We start from the raw sequence: 19069 nt of genomic DNA, 5'->3' as shown, positions 1-19069 counted from the left end.
AATTTTATTTATTATTATTTCCAATCTTACAATTAGATTCTTACTTTTATATTTCTCTTAAACTTTATATTATTTTATTATAAATCTAATATTTTTAATAAATTATCAATTTTATTTAAATTAATTTTCAATAAAATTGATAATTTAAATACTAAACGTGTATTTTATCCAAATTATTTGATAAATTATTCATATAAAAAAATATTGTCACGATATTGTTACAAGATATACTATTTGTATGAATATCTTAATTATCTATATCTTTCAAAAATTATTTAAAAATAAAATCCAATAATTCAAATAAATTATTGAACTTAATTAATATTTTAAAATAATATTTTAAAGATAATAATGATAAACATGAAATAGTATACTAAAAAATACGAGAGAAAAAAACAATATATCCACAACCACAAGTTTTAACTAACACTAATCCAAATGTGATAAATCAATGATTGATTGTTTGATTGGTGTTATTCATTTTGTTATTATATTTAATTTAATAAAAAATTAAAAGTTAAAAATTAAAAGAATCATAATAATAAAATATCTAAATTAATATAATTGAGGGAAAAAAATAATCCTGCCAATTATTCTCAAATTTGTGTCCTGTATCAATTCAATGTTTTAGGGTAAATTAGCGTTTAGTACGTAAATTATTAGTTTTATTCCGTTTTAGTATCTAAACTTTTGAATTTTTTCAAATTCATACCCAACGTTTAGTTTTGTTTCATTTTAGTACTCTGCCGTTAAAATCTTAACTCGTTTAGTAACTAAACTATCAGTTTTGGCATATTTTAGTTCCTAAACTTCAAAAAAAATTCAAAACTTAATATTAAATTTTGAACATAGACACTACTAAAATGAAACATAAATTATACTTTAGCTATGATTTTTAAAAAAATAAAAGTTTAGATACTAAAACAGACCAAAATTTATAGTTTAAGTACTAAATGCATAATTTACCCAAGTTTTTTGTAGTTTGTTTCGTTATCAAAAATTTTAAGGTTATATTATATCATTTCTCATTGAACTTTCGAATTGTTTCTGTTTTAGTTGCTTTGAATTATTTTTTTATTATTTTGGTATGACATGGAATTTTTATTATTATTTAATATACAAATAATTTAAAATAAATAATAAAATAATAATAATAAATGTCATGTCATATCAAAATAATAATAAAATAATTCAAAGTGATTAACACAAGAATAATTTGGAAAGTTCAATAAGGAAATTGGACAAACTTAGCTATCAATTTTGGTAAATTAGCGTATATCAATTTTGGTCCGTTTTAGTGTCAAAATTTTTAATTTTTTTTAAAATCATACCTAACGTTTAATTTTGTTTCATTTTAGTATCTGTCGTTAAAAACTTAATGTGTTTAATACCTATAAGAACTAAACTTTCAATTTTTTTTGAAATTTAACGTTAAATTTTAAACAGAGGTACTAAAATAAAACAAAAACTAAAGTTTATGTATTATTTAAAAAAAATAAAAGTTTAAGTACTAAAATAAAATAAAACTGATAGTATAGGTATGAAACACGTAATTTACCTATGTTTTATGTAGTTTGTTACGTTATCCGAATTTTTTAAACAATAAAAATGATCGAAGCCGGACATAAATCTAACAATCATAAAATTCTAAACTGATGAATTTTAATCCAACGGTAAGGAGACAGTCGTGACAAAGGATTTCAACAACAGAAGACTGTTATCGACCGCAGAGTAACGAAACCTAGAGCACGGATATGTTTTAAGAAAGGCCAACGACCAATTCCAAGGGGAATAAACATCCGTATCTCTTCTCCATCTCCGTCTCCGCTTTGACCTTCCTCCCCCCCAGGTAACGAAACCCCCCCTTGCTTCCATTAATTCTCTGTTTTTCTATCCATTTCTCATATATTTTACGCTATGTTAATCTGGGTTTGTTTCATAATTGGTTTCTCTTGATTCTTTTTTTGTTAATTTTGTGCTGAAATCTTTGATGGGTTTTCTTCTTTTTCTTTGTTTCTGTTCGTCATGTTTCTGGTTTTGTTTATTCATCTGAAGGCTCTCGGAATATGGATTTATTATAAGCTTTTATGTATTGGCGTAGAAATATTCTGCTTTTCAACTAGTTTCATTTTGATATTAGTGTCGATAATATGAATCTGGAACTATAAAATTCAATTCTTGATTTCGGAACATAGACCTATTAAGGATTTAAACCCAAAATTTGAAGGGGGACAAGGCATCGTTTTATCAATACTCAAAGCAATAGGGACCTAAATTGCTATTTGACCAAAATTGTTTGAAGCTTACAGCTAGTAATTGAAGGTAGGGCTGTAAACGAGCCGAGTCGAGCTCGAGTATTGCTGACCGACTCGAAAGCTCTGAAATGGAGCTCAACTCGAACTTGAAATCATGAACTGAAATAAAGAAAAATCTTAAACTTAACTTAATTGAAGCCTCAAACTCGAACAAGAACCTTAAATACATCGAAAACATTCTACTGCAATTTTTTTTTTAAAAATGTAACACATTATTAATAATTTATTTTTTAAAAAATAAAATTTCAATATATTATATTTTCGAGTTGCACACGAGCTTTTCGAGTCGAATATCAAGTAACTCTCTCAGCTCGTTAAGAACTCGAGTCGAGTATTTATCGAGTTTTGACCGAGTTGATATCAAGTAGCTTGCAGTCTGTCTCGTCTTATTTACAGCCCTAATTGAAGGTCAAATTAGTTTGTGTATTTGGATATATCTCCTTTTCAATTATGGACACGCCTGTTGAGTGATTTGGGTGTTAGTTTAAGGACTCATCTCTTTGGTTATGTTGATACGAAAGGTTTTGACTTTGCTTTTAACATGCTTCCTTTTGGTTATGGGATTCTCAAGCTATTTAATGAATAATTCCAGGCATTATGGATGCGAGATTCGGGCTCTTGCTCCTCTTTGTGTTGGGTGCTAGCTGGGCATGTAATGCTAGACATCTAGAAGTTGTCGAGGTAGTAATCTCCGATGCATCAGGTAATTCACTTGGACTTTTCTTTTCCATATATTTGCTGCAGAGGGGGAGGGGAGGGGAGGGGGAGGTGATACGAGAAATACTCTGTTTATAGGGTAATAATTGCCGAAGCTGAACTAAAGTCTGCTGATGAATATGTTCTAAGGTCCTTAAGTTGGTTGCAAATGTGTTTAATGAAATGAATGATTAATAATTCGAAGTTGAATTCCAAACTTGGTATGGGAATTAAGATGGAGCCTGCTATTGGATAGCTATTGGGATTCATTCGGGTTAGGTTTTAGGAGGGTTCCACGGTCCTTTTGGTTTTGTAAAGACGGTGCTCACACACAGTGTCCAAGTCATCAGGGTTGGCTCGGGTTTTGCACCTTAAATTTGAAATAACTATTGAATGCTGAATGCGGTGCCTGATTCCTTTCTCCATTGAAATTAGTTTGCAAATTATTCAACTTTTTGAATTAAGATTGTTCAATGAAAGTGAGAAAATAATCAAAGTGCAATGCCTCGGAACTCTGGTTCAGTTGTGCAGATAAACCAGGGACCAGATGAGGAAGTAATAGAAAAGGTTGCTCGGAACGACAAGGTGTGCACCTTGTGTGAGGAATTTACTGTCGAGGCAGTTGAATACCTTTCGCAGAACAAGACCCAGACCGAGATATTTGAAATGCTTCACACGAGTTGCTCACGTATACCAACTTTTAAGAAGCAGGTAAAAGCATGAAATATTTTGAATTTCTTTTTCAACCGATATTCATTATTCCCCCCCCCCCACCCAAGTTCAAAAATAATAAATATCTGGTTTATATTACACAGTGCATTACGCTCGTGGACTACTATTCTTCTCTCTTCTTCTTGGAAATATCTTCTATTCAACCTCAAGATTTCTGCACAAAATTCAACCTTTGTCAAAAAGTCGCACTTATATCTTCACGAATCCGCGAAAATAGCTGTGGCATGTGCCACCATACTGTTTCTGAAGTACTAAATAAGCTGCAAGATCCCGAGACAAAGGTTTGCTTTACTCCCGTATTTCTTAAAACTACATGTGTGTCTACAAGGTTTGATCTTTACAAATAAGTTTATATGGACATACTTGGGACTAATTCACACACAGGTGCATGCATAATTTTTATCGACAAAGTTTGCATTTAAAGTTTTGTACAGAAAATATACGCTTCGAATAGAAACTTTAGCTTGGTTGAATGATAATTTTAATCTCCTCCTTTGGTTCAATGGTTCCAGTTGGATATAATTCAGCTCCTTTTGAAGGGATGCAACTCGATGCAGAACTACGTGCAAAAGGTGAGTGAAATTAAAGAATTTACTGGCAACTTTTTAAGCTCGAGTTTTTATGCATTTTTATATTCATTTTATCAAAGGATACACACTTCTCTCAATTATAGATTTATTTACAGTATAAATCTCTCAACGTTCAGAATTCGACTTATCGTGTTTTTGCTTGTTAACCGGTTTGGTTCCTCTTTTCCCATGGACATGTTGAACTCCTAACCAAGGATCATGTGTTTTTGTTTGTTGCCAGTGTAAGCGGATGGTTTTCGAGTACGGGCCTCTGATCCTTGTGAATGCAGAGCACTTTCTGCAAACAACTGATGTTTGCACCATAGTTCATGCCTGTGATGGAGGAAAGCAAGCATTAACGGCAGATTCTTAGTAGTTGAATCATCTGTAATTCCAGGAGGATCTGCTCTTGTAATATATATATATATATATATATATTTGCAATTGTGTGTATAAGAATTACAATATTGAGAATGTTTTTAAGATGTTTAGTTGGTGGAATTTGATTGATTACAGTTCCATGGTTCACTGATGCTGTTGGATCATTCTTGGCTTAGGACTGCAAGAAACAAAGATGATAACTTTTACTATTTATAAGGAGATGCTGTAAATTACACAATCAAATTTACCAATAACAAAAAAATGAAGATACAATAAATTAAAGGGTAAAATACATAAATGATTCCCCAACTATAAATTGTTGCTTTTGATAAATCTAAGGTTAATATAAGATAATATTTGTTTAAAGACTCTTAATCATATAATAATGAACGTTCATATTTTTAATATTTACGGTACTTAAACTCGCGACCTTAAAAGTTAACTATTAAGATCGTTGAGTTCGTACTAATAAAGTATATATATATATATATATATATATATATATATAATAGGGGGTAAATATAAGATTATACTTATGTAAAGATAACTACTATCATACATTCGTAACATTCTTGATGTTTGAACCATAATCACATAGCAATAATTCCTTTAACACTAATATAGCTCGGTTCGTGTAAAAAAATATATTGCTTGACGTTAGTGGTGACGTTATGTCAATGAACTAAAAGTTAATGATACACCAAACGTTCTTAAAACGACAACTTGTTTTCGACTTTGAAAGACCAGTAAGAGAAGTCTGGGACAAACGACAGACAAAAAAAAAAATCCTTTACCACGTGGCATAATTCAATTATTTATTGACACGTGTACGTTCACGAGTGGTCTTTGACGCTTGCCTAGCACGATAAGTGACAGCTCGTCCCTTTGCAACTTGCAACAGTTTCCCGAGGAAGGTGGCACCTAGCAACGATAAATGACAGTTCGTCCCTTTGCTATTTGCAACAGTTTCCCGATGAAGGGTGAAGAATTGGTAATCCATGGCGAGGAGATGAAGGGTGAAGAATTGCTAAACAGGACGGTGAAATTAAGTATGACGCCTGTATTGTGGCCTGTTGGGATTTGTTCATGTTGGGTTGAACTTTTGGAGGCTTTTGGAAAGAAGAAGAAGAAGAACTAACGATAATTAAATGTCTAGTCAGAAAAAACTAAAAGGACGTAACGATAATGACTTTACGAAAAAGTCTAATAACTGTATTGTATTTTTTAAAAGTTGGGTGACTAAATTCAAGCGTTCTAAAATGTGGGTACTATTATTATACATTACCTTAAAAAAAAATAAAAATATTATATAATTTAATTTAAAATAGATTACTTTCCTTGCGACAAACTCTATATTGGGAACGAAACCTTTACCTGTTATATCTCTCTCCGATTTTGGTTGTTTTAGTCGTCGACCGTAGCCACTGTTGCCAGCCATCCGGTAAAGATTTGTCTGTCGTCTCTATCTTTGTTTTATTCAAAAACATTATTCCTTCGTTAACGGCGATGATCTCCTCTGAATTTCAACGAAATCGATAATGAAAATTTTCAAACCCTAGCATAACATTATTCCCCAAATCAAATTGTTGTTCTGTACATGCCTTCGAATCTGTGCAATCATCACTGCCCATCCCTCGTAACTTAGAACCCTAAATAACTTTCGAATAAAAAACCTTCGTTCAAGCCATCAGCGAAAATCAATGTTCTAAGCCTCTCAGTGTCAAAGCTCTGCTGTGAAGAAAACAAGTTTCAATGGAGAATAAAAAGGATTCGAGAACTAGGGTTTTCAAAACAACTATTAAGGTCCGAAGGGAGGTAAATTAAGATAGATATTAGGACTAAAACAGATCCGAGGGAGTAAAAGCAGTGAAATCGGTGGCGTTGAAATCCATTGATGAGAAAGAGTGGAGGCGTCTGTTAGCCTTTCAATATGTTTTTGTAGTTAGTATTTAGAAATTCATATGAATTGTATTGTCAACTATATTTCCTCTGTTTGTTGCCTGGTTTGCTCAATTTTGAATCATAAATTTTCGTTTGACATGTGAATTCAGATGAGTCACACAATAGGACATACTCAGAGTGAGGAAGATATGTCGGAAAATGCAGAGAAAATTAGTATTCAACGAGCTTCTCTCTTTTTTCCTTTTTCGCTTTTGAATGATAAGTAATGGATGTTTCTCACATATGACTGCAGCTGATTCAGACATGACTGCGAAACCTGAAGAAACTGTTATGGGGGGTGAAGAAAAGAAAGGTAATACTGTAATTCTATGTTTTTCTCTTTTTCCTAACATTTGTGCTCTCGTTGAGAGACTAAGCTATGGTGAATGATACAGAGGCCATTAAAAGTCTGCATGAGACTTTGCTCGTCACGAACATTTGCTGGGTTCTCTGCTAGTGCATGCCGAAGAGCAGAAACAAGTGTACGAAATGATCCACCGGACTCTTCAAGATGTGCAATGTCAACTAGCAGTTATATCATCACAGTTAGGATTGACGTCCAAAGCACAACCTGAAATCTATGAATCGGGGAAAGTGAAAATCAAGCTAGACGATTCAGGCACAAAGCTCCACCGGGTGTTTGACAAAATGTCAACATCAGTTAACACTAAAACTTCTGATCAACTGGTTCAGAAAAATGAGGGACTTGATTCTTCAGTTCGTCAACCCAATGATTACGGGCTCTCTATCCTTGGCGAGGAGATGAAGGGTGAAGAATTGGTAATCCTGGTGAGGAGATGAAGGGTGAAGAATTGGTAGTCCATGGCGAGGAGATGAAGGGTGAAGAATTGGTAATCCATGGCGAGGAGATGAAGGGTGAAGAATTGCTAAACAGGACGGTGAAATTAGGTATGACGACTGTATTTGATGATAGCTTTCACATTGAACAATGATCAAACACTTGCCAGACACATCACCAGGAACACGAAATCAGTTATTTAATGATTGAAAAAAATTATAAGGGTGCAATGGACAAGCCAAGTGATGTTTTATATGTTATATGTTTTAAGGATGAAATTGCTTCCGGAACTACAGATAAGTGTTATTTAGGAATTGTTCATGCTTGCACTAATCGGCATGGGAAATCAATGCTTATAAATTTAATGAGTTTATGGAAGTGGAAGACCCTCGTGGCCTTAGGGTTGTTGCTAATGGGCAAGATATTGCTCATTTCAAGGGGATTATGAGAGTTGTGGTGATAGATGCATCTCTAAATATGTTGATAAGAAAGAGCCAAAGACAGATGAATTTATGCATTGAGTTTATTGCTTTATAAGGAAAAGGAGCTGTAACAGAATGGACATTGCAAATTGTTAATTAAAATACTTCTCTTCTCCAACTCCTCTTGCTTCTCTATCTTTCTGTATTTTCTTCTTTCTTTGAAATTGCAGACCTGTTCCTAACAATATGTTTCTCACATATGACGTGCAGCTGATTCAGACATGACTGCGAAACCTGAAGAAACTGTTATGCGGGGGAAGAAAAGGAAGGTAATCTTGGAATTCTATTCTTTTCTATTTTCCTCTTCAATGCTTCTGAGTTTCACTTTCTCACTTAGCTATTTTGAATTTTATGGGAGTGTTCAATCTAGTTTTATTTATGGAAACCAGAAGAAACTGTCGATGGGAATTCAGTTGATTGGTATGCTGTTTTGTGGAAATAATTTATTCGAAATCTAAAACATTAACAATAATAGCTACAACAGTAAAGAGACAAACAACTAGCTCATGCCAAACCAGGATCAAATGGCAATGCAAATATCATTAGACAAAAATTAGACCGACAAGCTGATAAAGTAAATTATGTTTTAAGTTCAATACCTGATAAGATGGCCCAAAAGCTATCACGGTCATCTTAACCTGATCTTCCCTCAGCCGATTCTTCATAAGCTCATCCTGCTTCACCTCAACAATTTCTGTTGGTATCTCATTCCTCCCTCTCATTCCCTCAACTTCACCCCAAGTTCAGCCATCCCTGAGGGCTCCGGCATAGTTGTTGCTGACCCATCAACCCAATTATTCTCATATTGTACATTGTAATTCACATAACTCCCATAAGTAGTAGTAGCAACATCAGTGCTCCCACTATTCGGATCAACACCCAATTGGTAGTTGCTATAATCAGCATAATTTACATGATAGTTCCCAGGATTTGGATCAATATTCAACTCATCATTTGCATAATTACCATAATCCATAGGGTTTTCGGCATTTGCATCAGTACTCTTATCATTTTGAATATCTGGATGAATATTATCAACACTTGCCTCGCTTCTGTCTTCAAAATTGGATGTGGCTACTTGGGTGGTTTCAACAATGGTGTATTTTTTATTATTTTTCACTGATGATGTGGCATTACTTTATTGACACATCATACTTTCGTAATTGAAATGACAGTGGTTAACTGTTGAGTTATTGTTATGTTATAAAATAATAATATTAGTGTTTGTTTGTAATTTTTAAAAATTCAATTGCGAAAATAGAAACTAATTAAAACTTTAGTGACCTTTGACGTAACCTGCCCTAAATATATTGATCTCCCTTGTTAGTGCAACCGGTGCAGATTTTTTACGTTACCCAAGGATTCTCCCTCAGTAACGAAAACCTTTCCCTGTTATTATTATTCTCCTCTGTGTTTGGTTGTTTCAGTTGCCGACCGTAGCCACATTCTTTTGTGAATGGCGATCCGAAAATCCTAAATAATTCCAATTAAAGACTCCTTATTTGATTCGCTCAAGCAATTAAATCCTAAGCGAAAAATAATGTTCTAAGTCTCCTCGGATCATAAGCAAACAAGTTTAAGTGGAGAAAAGAAAGGATTCGAGAAGCTAGAGTTTTTAAAACAACTATTAAGGTCCGAAGAAGGGAGGTAAATTAAGATAGAGAGATTGGAGTAAACAGATCTGAGGGAGTAAAAGCAGTGAAAACGGTGGTGTTAATGAAATCTATTGATGAGAAAGAGTGGGAGGTGCCTGTTGGCCTTTCAATATGTTTTTGTAGTTGGTATTTAGAAATTCATATGGATTTTATTGTCCACTATTTTTCCTCTGTTTGTTGCCTGGTTGCTCAATTTTGAATCATAAATTTTCATTTGCATGTGAATTCAGATGAGTCACACAATCCAAAATACTCAGATTGACGAAGATATGTCAGAAAATGCAGAGAAAATTGGTATTCAATGACCCTCTTTATTTTTTTCCTTTTTTTCTTTTGAATGATATGTTTCTCACATATGACGTGCAGCTGATTCAGACATGACTGCGAAACCTGAAGAAACTGTTATGGGGAATGAAGAAAAGGAAGGTAATCGTGGATTCTATGATTTTTTTATTTTCCTCTTCAATGCTTGTGTTTCACTTTCTCACTTAGCTATTTATGGGAGTCTGTTCCATTTGTTTTGATTTTATGGAATTTGGGAATCCACATATACTATTATTTGGTTGTGGTGGATTTTATTCCGCAAAAGACTTAACAGGCATGCCTTAAAAGTGTGGTTGTCTTTGATTTTAACTTGTTTGCTACTCATTGAATACTTTATGTGTTGCAGGCGGCAAAGACGAGGGGGCAAGAAAGGTTGGTTTTACATTTACTCCTTTGGTTTGTGGTTGATGGTTTTCATATAATGAATTGCATGATTTTCGAAGAGGATTATAAATGGTTGACTTTACTATTTCTTATGTGGTGACTGAATGTGGAATTGCAGTGGTACGATGTAAAATTTTTTCCTGGTTTAAATTTTGACAAACAGTCGAGCTTGCTGATACGCGAACTTCCTGAGTAAGCATGGCTCTTCCACTTTCATTTGATTCGGTTTGATTAGTATATGTATGTTTAACTGGTACATTGAATTGGATTAGATTAAATATTGAAAATTGCTATTTTTTTCCCCATTTTTTCATCAACAGTAAAGAGCTATTTTTTATTTAAACGGTCGAAATCATCGTATAGTGTTAGTTTACATGACGGAGGAAGAAGCTGATAAAGTTGAAGGTCCGTTTACTAAATTTTAACTAATAAATATATGTGTTTATCTATGGTTCTTCTAGGAAATTAATGCATACGTTTATTTTATTTTTCCAGGGCTGTCTGAAGTTGAATATGTGGAGACAATGCGTTCGGAGCATGGTTTTATATGGTCGGACTCAGAGCCAGAAGATGAATATGGATATGGATATACTCCGTGTTAAACATCTTTGGAGCCCACCTGGTCCAGAAGCTGCTTCTACTTGTGGATTTGTTTTTTGAGTTTTTTTAATTTCAGCACAACTAAGAGATTTTGTTGTAGATAGTTAGACATAAGGGAATCAAACACCATTGAACGTTTAAACTCTTGACATTGTTTTGATCGGGTTTTTTTTTTTTGTATTATTGTTTGCACAAAGCTGAATTTGGAGTAGTTTTGTATGTGATATCTATTTCGATTCTAGGTATAACAACCCTAACTATGACGAACTCAATTACTGGTAAAGAAACAAGCACTTTTGCTCATAATTCTGGGTGTTAGCTATATGTTATTATTTTTATCCGATAAGGGTGGATAGAATATCTTCTACTTTTAAATTAAAAACTTTTGTGATAAATTCGATATAAAATCATTGTTCCATGACTTATTTGATATTTTAACAGTAGTTTAAGGGTAAAATTGAATATTAACCTTTTTACTAATATCGTCACATCATCAATTTGACGGAGATAACGGTGAAGTGATTGTTTTATTACAAATCGATAATATTAATGATTAATTTGTTATTTTTGAACTTTAATAAGAAAAATAAAAACGTACTCAAACATTAGTGATCATTGGTGTAGTTTACTCTTTCTTTTACGTATATCTAGATTTATATATGTTAGTGCCCATTGGGTATACAAGAGCCCAAATGAATATGCTTTGAATTTTTTTAGTGGAATATAGGTCATGTTTTTACCAAAAAATTTTTGTTGTCCTTCATTTCTAAGGCTTCACTTTGATTAATCTGGATCGACTCGGATCGTATATTCGATTTTGGTGGGTCAGTCTCCTAATGGAAATGTTCTACACGCATAAATACTCAAAACCTGAGATTTTGCTTAAGCGATATCAAGTTGTTTACCACTTGAATCAACCATGTTGCTTAAACGATATTTCTTCAAATATTCAGACTGAGTTATCAATTTTTGGAGTAGATTATAATATAATTATAATTATAATTATATTTAAATTTAAATTTGTATGTTTGGTAAGGAAGAGATTGAGGACATATAAATGAATTTTTTTATAAAATAAAAATAATATTTCCCTCCAATAACAATGGTGGTTGAGAACTTGTTGATACCATTCCCCTAAATAAGCAGTTGGGATGCCATTGTCACTATATGTTCCAATGCATTCCATCATTTATTCCAACACATACATCATTCCCCCACCCCCAACAAACACACACACTCGACCCTTAAAAGTCCAAAATTTTATTTTTTTTAAAAAATAATGAGTATTTAATCTTGTTTTCTTTTTTTACTTAATTCATTAAATCAAATTTAATTATTTTTCCAAAATAATGGGATACATTCGACCCTTATAAGAGCTTAATGCATCCGTCCCTAAACGTACAATACTTTTCGTACATATTTAATAAATTATAAATTTATAAATATATAAATATTTAACATCCATTCGAGTTTAACATGAGACTTAATTCATTTCCTAAGGTTTTAAATTTATATTTAAAAGACAACAAATCATAATAATTTTGGTAAATAACATGTGGTTTGACACAAGATTATTCATTACATGAATGGGTTTTTTGTAGTGAATAGAAACAAACACCTTAACACACTAACATTGAAGAAGTAAGTCTCGAGTTCGAGTTATTGTATATCGCTTAAATAAGTGGTAAGTAGTTTGATATCGTTTAAACAAATCTCGAATTCAAACTCTTGTATATATAGAAAATTCCACTGAAAGACTCACCTACTAAAGTCAAATATATTATATTATTTATTAAACTTTAATAATTTTGAGTTTTGACTGTTTTAATAAATTCCAATGACGGCGTGCTGTTGAACACCCCGCCGTAACTTGAATTAGTCATCGAATTTTAATATGGATATCGATTTTAATACTAAATTTTTAAATATTTTAATTTTAGTTATTTTACTATCTTATTAATCAAAATTAGGGTTTTATTCCCATATCTTGGTGAGTTTGGTGAGGGTGGGCACATTTCTATTCTAAAATCTAATTTTTTTTTCGATTAGTTACTTATTTTATTGATGGCGCTAATTCTGAAATTTTTTCGTGTCCATCCTGAAATATAAGTATTCTTGGATTAGTTACTTATTTTACGGAAAATGCCCACCCTAAAATTTTATCAGTACTCGTCTCATTCATAAATTTTATGTTGGTAACATATGTGTGTTCACCCTACAAAATATTTTTGGGTCCATCACTGGTTTTATTTATTTTTAGTTATCATCAAAAATAGTTTTTCTCTTATATGTTTTTAGTTACTTTAGACATTTTATGAATATGTCACACGGGTCATATAATATATTAGATCGATTTTTTTTTTAAATCATAAAATAATTTTAAAGAAATAAAAAATTCTCAATTTGTTAGATGAGAAAATATGAATTTTTCAAACTTGCTAGGACTGTTTTTGTAGTTTTTTTTATTAAAAAATTAGCAAATATTATGTCTTTTTTTATATAAGTATCATGTCGAACTTCTATAATAAGAAATGGGTTTGGATAATGTACACCGTTATTGAAAATTCAGAGATTAAAATGAACTAAAAAGTTCTTCAGATACTTGATTGATAATCATATATAACTTTAGGGGCCAATATATATTTTAACCTTTTTTATTGAAGTGACCGGCCGAATGGATAACTGATAAATCGAGTTGATGATCTGTAAAATCAGATGAGGGAGCCGGCAATGTGTTGGAAAAGTGGACCTCAACAATGTGATGAACTTTTCCTTCCTATGCAAATAATTCTGGTTTAATTCTAATTTTAGTCACTCTACTATATCAGTATTTGGGATTTAATCCTTATATAATTGAAATAATTTTATCATTTTACTTTTATAATATTATTACTTATTGGCATGTTCAAATTATATACCGTTAGTTTTTCTCTCTCTCATTAAAGTGAAATATATATATATATATTATATTGTTATTTGATCCCAAACGATGTTTGACTTTATTTGACCCGAGCTTATTACTATTGATTTATCGAATAATATTGATTTTGGGTAATATATTTTTTCGGACATTCTTTTCCCCTTTTTTAGAATTAGAATATTTTTTAACGAGGTTCATCTTTTTATTAAAAAAAATACCTTTTGTTTTTTTAAGAAAAATCGATGACACCACTTTAAAGAATTACATGTGATGTCAATGCACACATAATAATAAGAAATTATAAAAATAGAGGACTAAGTTATGTCAAACTAAAAAATTCTAAGAGTTCAACATATTAAAATAATTAAAGTAAAAAATTAAACAAAAATATTAATACTTAAGATAATTCTAAAAAATAATTTATAATATATTAATTCAAATCTATTATCTTCTAATTTGTAATAATTTATAAATCAGTTTAGTGTTTAAGATAATTCTAAAAACTCACGTTGTCACTATAATTTAGACCTGCTAATAACATTATAAAAGTTGAGGATCAAATTATATTGAAAGTAGAGGATTAAATATCAATTCTAATCACAATAAAGGGACTAAAACCATAATTAGACAAATAATATTATTGGTGAAATTCATACCTGGTAAACAGCCCGCCGAATCCGAACCATCATTATCTCTTTCTTTTTTTCATTTGGCCACCGCCTCAACGACGCACCAAAGGCTACAGCTAAGCCATCAACACATAAAAGTTTAGTCAAAAACCAACCCCTCCCCTCATCTAAAATACATTTTATTGTTTTTTCATTTTAAGATTTCGTCTTAATTAATTCGAATTGATTCATGTCGTACACTTGATTTTAGTAGTTAAGTCTCTTGACATGAGTTTTTTGCATACTTAATGATTCAAACTCGAGATTTTATTTAAACAATATCAAATTGTTTATTACTTGAACTAACCTTTATTGATCGATGGACTAAATCAGTATAGAGTCACATATTAGTTAATTACGCATTTTATAATCTTTCCATTAATATTAAATTTATTAATTAATTTATAAAAGTTTAATAATAATTAATAATATTTGATATAATGGTTATTTTAATTGCAATTGAAGATAGGCCAAACTCTATCTTGTTGGCAACCTTTTCTTTTCGTAATCAACTACTGCAATTCCTTCTTCAAAAAAACTATACAATTGAGTCTTTTCCTTTGTTGCAGAAATCATTCGAGAATTTGCTTTCCTTTTTGGGTATTGTTATTGTCCTTCCATGGCAGTTTCTCCTCAAGTTTTCCCGCCGAGAAAGCGGCGGCCGTCGGCGGGCTCCTTCATATCTCCGAAACTCGCGGATATGAACCTGGTACAATCTCTGCTTTCTTTGTCTCAAGAAATCTCTTCTCTTAAACCTCTTCAGTGTCTCCTAAAACGAAACTCCCTTTCAGTTATTAACAAAACCAAGCTTCTCTCCATCTTATTCGAGGAGCTGGTTCGAAACCCGGTTTCGAATTTCTTCTCCCCTTCGACCCTCTTGTGCTTCGAAGAAATGTATATAGTTTTGCAGAGGGTTAAAACCCTGATCGAGGATTGTTCAAATGGAAGCAAGATGTGGCTGCTGATGCAAATCCGAGTTTTGTCAAATAGTTTCCATGAACTCACCCTCGAATTATCCACTCTCCTCGATATTTTCCCTTTCAAAGAAGTTGAGCTGAGTCAAGACGTTGAAGAACTCGTGGGTTTGGTGAGAAAACAGTGTTCCCAATCGAAGCCGTTAGTAGATCCCAGAGACGAATTTCTCCTGCTGGAAGTTTTGGCCATGTTGGATCGGATCGAAAAAGAGATCGTCCCCGATCCTTTCCAGCTAAAAAAAGTCGTCGAGGATTTAGGATTGCGTGATAATTCCAGCTGCAGAGAAGAAATCGAGAGTCTACAAGAAGAAATCCAGAACCAAAACGACGAGAAATCCAAATCGGATATCGTTTCTTTGATCGGCCTCGTTCGTTACGCCAATTGCGTTCTGTTTGGATCTTCGACGGCACGTCAATCGGATCATCGCCGGCGAAAATCAATGTCGGATTTAACTATCCCGGCGGATTTCCGGTGTCCGATTAGCCTCGAGTTGATGCGGGACCCGGTGGTCGTGGCGACGGGACAGACGTACGATCGGGAATCGATTAATCAGTGGATTGATTCTGGACATTCCACGTGTCCTAAAACAGGTCAGAACCTGGCCCACAGTAACCTCATCTCTAACCGCTCTTTGAGAAATCTTATAGCTATGTGGTGCCGCGAACAAGGAATTCCGTTTGAAGCCGTAGGAAGTAACGAGAAAGTTAACGGCGTTAAAGCTACTAAAGCCGCCTTTGAAGCTACGAAAATGACGGTTTCCTTTTTAGTCAACAAGCTCTCGGGATCTCAGTCAATGGAGGCGGCCAACGGCGTTATTTACGAGCTTCGCGCTTTGTCTAAAACCGACTCCGATAGCCGGGCCTGCATCGCCGAAGCCGGAGCGATTCCGACCCTCGTCAGATATTTAGGTTCGGACGTTGGCTCTCACCACCCAAACCTCCAAGTCAACGCCGTCACTACAATCCTTAATATTTCCATCTTAGAAGCAAACAAGACGAGGATCATGGAGACTGACGGAGCTTTAAACGGCGTCATCGAGGTGCTACGTTCGGGTGCTACCTGGGAGGCCAAAGGCAACGCTGCGGCGACAATATTCAGCCTATCTGGCGTTCACGCGTACAAGAAAAGTTTAGGCAGGAAGACACGTGTCATCAAGGGATTGGTCAATTTAGCTAAAGATGGACCTACGAACTCCCAAAGGGATGCACTCGTGGCAATTTTGAATTTAGCGGGAGACAGGGAGACCGTTGGGAGGTTAGTCGAAGGAGGGGTGATCGAAATGGTGAGCGGAGTCATCGACGAGCTACCGGAGGAGGTGGTGACGATACTCGAAGCAGTGGTGAGGAGAGGCGGATTGGCGGCAATTGCGGCGGCCGTCTATGCCATTAAAAAACTAGCTGTTATACTCAGGGAAGGGTCAGATAATTCAAGGGAAAGCGCGGCTGCTGTTTTGGTTATGATTTGTCGAAAAGGGGGATCAGAGGTTGTGGCGGAGTTGGCGACGATTCCGGGGATCGAAAGGATTTTATGGGAAGTGATGGGGAACGGAACCATGAGAGGGAGACGGAAGGCGGCATCGCTGCTACGGATTCTTCGGAGATGGGCCGCCGGTTTGGACTTGGATACAAATAATGTTGTGGATAGTTCGAGCATGATGACCGTGACTGTTAATAATACTTCCATACCAGTATTGCCAGCATAATTGGATATAACTTCTTTTTTTCTTTCAAATTTACTGTCATTTTGTTAACGTGGAACTGAGATTTGTAAATCTTCCTTATATTTCTTCTGCAAGTTGTGTAACATCTCAATGAAAAAGATCATTCTTTTATAATTTATGAAACTCAAGTTTACAGATGAACTCGATTAAAGTACATAGTAATATTTGTTCAATCATTAGATATTGAACGTTCACATCTTTAATATTTATAGTGTTAAAACTCGAGCTTTCAAAAAATAAAAATATTTTTTTATTATTATCGAGATTTTGTGTATATCATTGAGATTCATTTTAATCACGGATAGTTAAGCGTAATATTTGGGTTTCAATAATCCCAAAAAACATGTGAAAACATTCTAGCAAAACTACAGGTAGCATTAAAGCGTTGTGAACTGACTAAAAGACAAGCACCACCATGAATGTATTCCTTGTCCTGTATCGAAGACTCCGACAAGGCAACATTAACTACAAAGTATTTCGGGGACGACGACAAATCAGCCGGTCCCCTACTCTTAATTGATAGGTGTTTGGACGCATTATTGATACGTTCCTTCGAGCGAGAACCCTTTTTCCCCCGAGAGACCATTTGACCAAAACCTCAACCTGCACAGAGTGAAACCCAGATAAGGCCATGAATGCTTGATAATGATCTGCGAGGCCGAGGCCAAACCCAATCACTACTTGGTAGAGAATTCATGTGCGTCCATCGGGTGCTTTTCTGTTTCGTTGTGACTCTGGGCGCTGTCCTTTTCTTAAGGAGTTAAGGTTGCCTTTGTCTTAAGGACAGTGAATTTACCTTAGTTTAAAGCTAAAACAGGCATTATTTAGGGTTTCTTTCCCTTGGTCTGAAGGTTTTAATATAATGATGATCTCAATCATTGAAGGCTTATAAACTTGATTTATTTAGGTAAAAAAATCATCAAAGGTCCTTGTATTTTTTTGAAATAACTAATGCGGCCCTTCAACTCAGAGAAAAAACCAATATGACCCTTTTGACCAATATTTTTGAGTTATCAATTCACGATATTGATGTGACGGTCTATCTATCATGTTTGAGTTTGAGGGCGACATTAAAAAAAATTCGATGATCATATTGGGTTTTTTAAAAAGTATAAAAACCTCATATGCTTTTTTGCTTTAATAATATAAAAGTAAAAATTAAATTAGGTTAAATTAAAGTATAAGGATTACATTTCGAATTTTAATTTTGATAAAAGACATTAATCGTAATTACATCTTTTCCCTGTCTTTTTTGTTGTTTCATTTTCCCTTTTAAAAGTCGATTGCTCGACGGCAAAAGGCCAAAGTTGTAGTGAATGACGGGCAAGAAAAAGAGAGGGGAAGTTTCGTGGGGTCAAATCTAAGGGCCAGTAAGTGAGCCACGTCGATAGAATTGAAAGAAAAATCACGCAAGACCACTCATTTTATCCTACTAAGGATTCTAAAGTATTGTCATTTCTTTGGTCTAATTCTGCTGCCGCTCCTTGTAAATTTAACCCCTTCACTTTTAGTTTCAAGAATTTAATCCTTGTAAATCACAAAATATTTAGCTAATTATATCAATTTCTACTATACTCGACAACAATTATACTCCAACTAATATCAACAAGAAGGCTTTATATCATAGTTTTGCCACTACATCCTTTCTTCAATCCACCCTATTTCTTATAAGGGTAAATTACACCAATCATTAGTTAACTTTATTCTCTCTCTTATTTATTCGTTGTACTTTAAATCCGTTCAATTTTCTCACTGAATTTAATACAATTAGATTTTTTTTTATTCACCCAGCCGTTAAATATTTAATGGCGTTAAAACGACTTCGTTTTAGAAAAACAAAATTTTCACCAAAACGACGTCGTTTTGCATTTATATAACAGCCCATTTATAACGTCGTTTAGTGAGAAA

General features: G+C 33.7%; 3 protein-coding genes across 8 annotated transcripts; all 3 read left to right on the top strand.

Moving 5' to 3' along the window:
- The first annotated feature begins 1770 nt into the window (after positions 1-1770).
- LOC120113746 (prosaposin-like) lies at positions 1771-4783 on the top strand. Of its 2 annotated transcripts, none has more exons than XM_039134804.1 (6): positions 1771-1849; positions 2908-3018; positions 3535-3722; positions 3827-4024; positions 4256-4315; positions 4554-4783. In XM_039134804.1, the coding sequence occupies exons 2-6, from the start codon at positions 2913-2915 to the stop codon at positions 4683-4685; spliced, it is 684 nt and encodes a 227-aa protein (XP_038990735.1). In that variant the 5' UTR covers positions 1771-1849; positions 2908-2912; the 3' UTR covers positions 4686-4783. The 2 variants fall into 2 exon arrangements, with proteins under 2 accessions (XP_038990735.1, XP_038990729.1); XM_039134798.1 differs by having other exon boundaries at positions 1788-1853; positions 2906-3018.
- A 1275-nt stretch (positions 4784-6058) lies between these two features.
- Positions 6059-11080, top strand: LOC120113762. Of its 5 annotated transcripts, XR_005515337.1 has the most exons (12): positions 6059-6134; positions 6745-6808; positions 6888-6947; positions 7030-7381; positions 7489-7543; positions 8126-8184; positions 9801-9864; positions 9937-9996; positions 10241-10266; positions 10397-10470; positions 10599-10683; positions 10774-11080. XR_005515337.1 is itself a non-coding variant. In XM_039134819.1 (10 exons), exons 3-10 carry the CDS (start codon positions 7124-7126, stop codon positions 10781-10783), a joined length of 606 nt encoding a protein of 201 aa, XP_038990750.1. In that variant the 5' UTR covers positions 6592-6808; positions 6888-6947; positions 7030-7123; the 3' UTR covers positions 10784-11080. The 5 variants fall into 5 exon arrangements, 2 of the variants coding, with proteins under 2 accessions (XP_038990750.1, XP_038990742.1); XM_039134819.1 differs by lacking the exons at positions 6059-6134; positions 10599-10683 and having other exon boundaries at positions 6592-6808; XM_039134811.1 differs by lacking the exon at positions 6059-6134 and having other exon boundaries at positions 6592-6808; positions 10599-11080.
- Positions 11081-15021: 3941 nt separating this feature from the next.
- LOC120113708 (U-box domain-containing protein 16-like) lies at positions 15022-17171 on the top strand. The gene has a single exon (XM_039134770.1). It carries the CDS (start codon positions 15086-15088, stop codon positions 17141-17143), a length of 2058 nt encoding a protein of 685 aa, XP_038990701.1. The 5' UTR covers positions 15022-15085; the 3' UTR covers positions 17144-17171.
- Positions 17172-19069: the final 1898 nt, after the last annotated feature.

Source organism: Hibiscus syriacus, unplaced genomic scaffold, assembly GCF_006381635.1.
Source record: "Hibiscus syriacus cultivar Baekdansim isolate YM2019G1 unplaced genomic scaffold, ASM638163v2 tig00000778_pilon, whole genome shotgun sequence".
NCBI classification, from domain to species: Eukaryota; Viridiplantae; Streptophyta; class Magnoliopsida; order Malvales; family Malvaceae; genus Hibiscus; species Hibiscus syriacus.
Note: the sequence above shows the minus strand (reverse complement) of the source record. Positions and strands in the feature narration are given on the sequence as shown.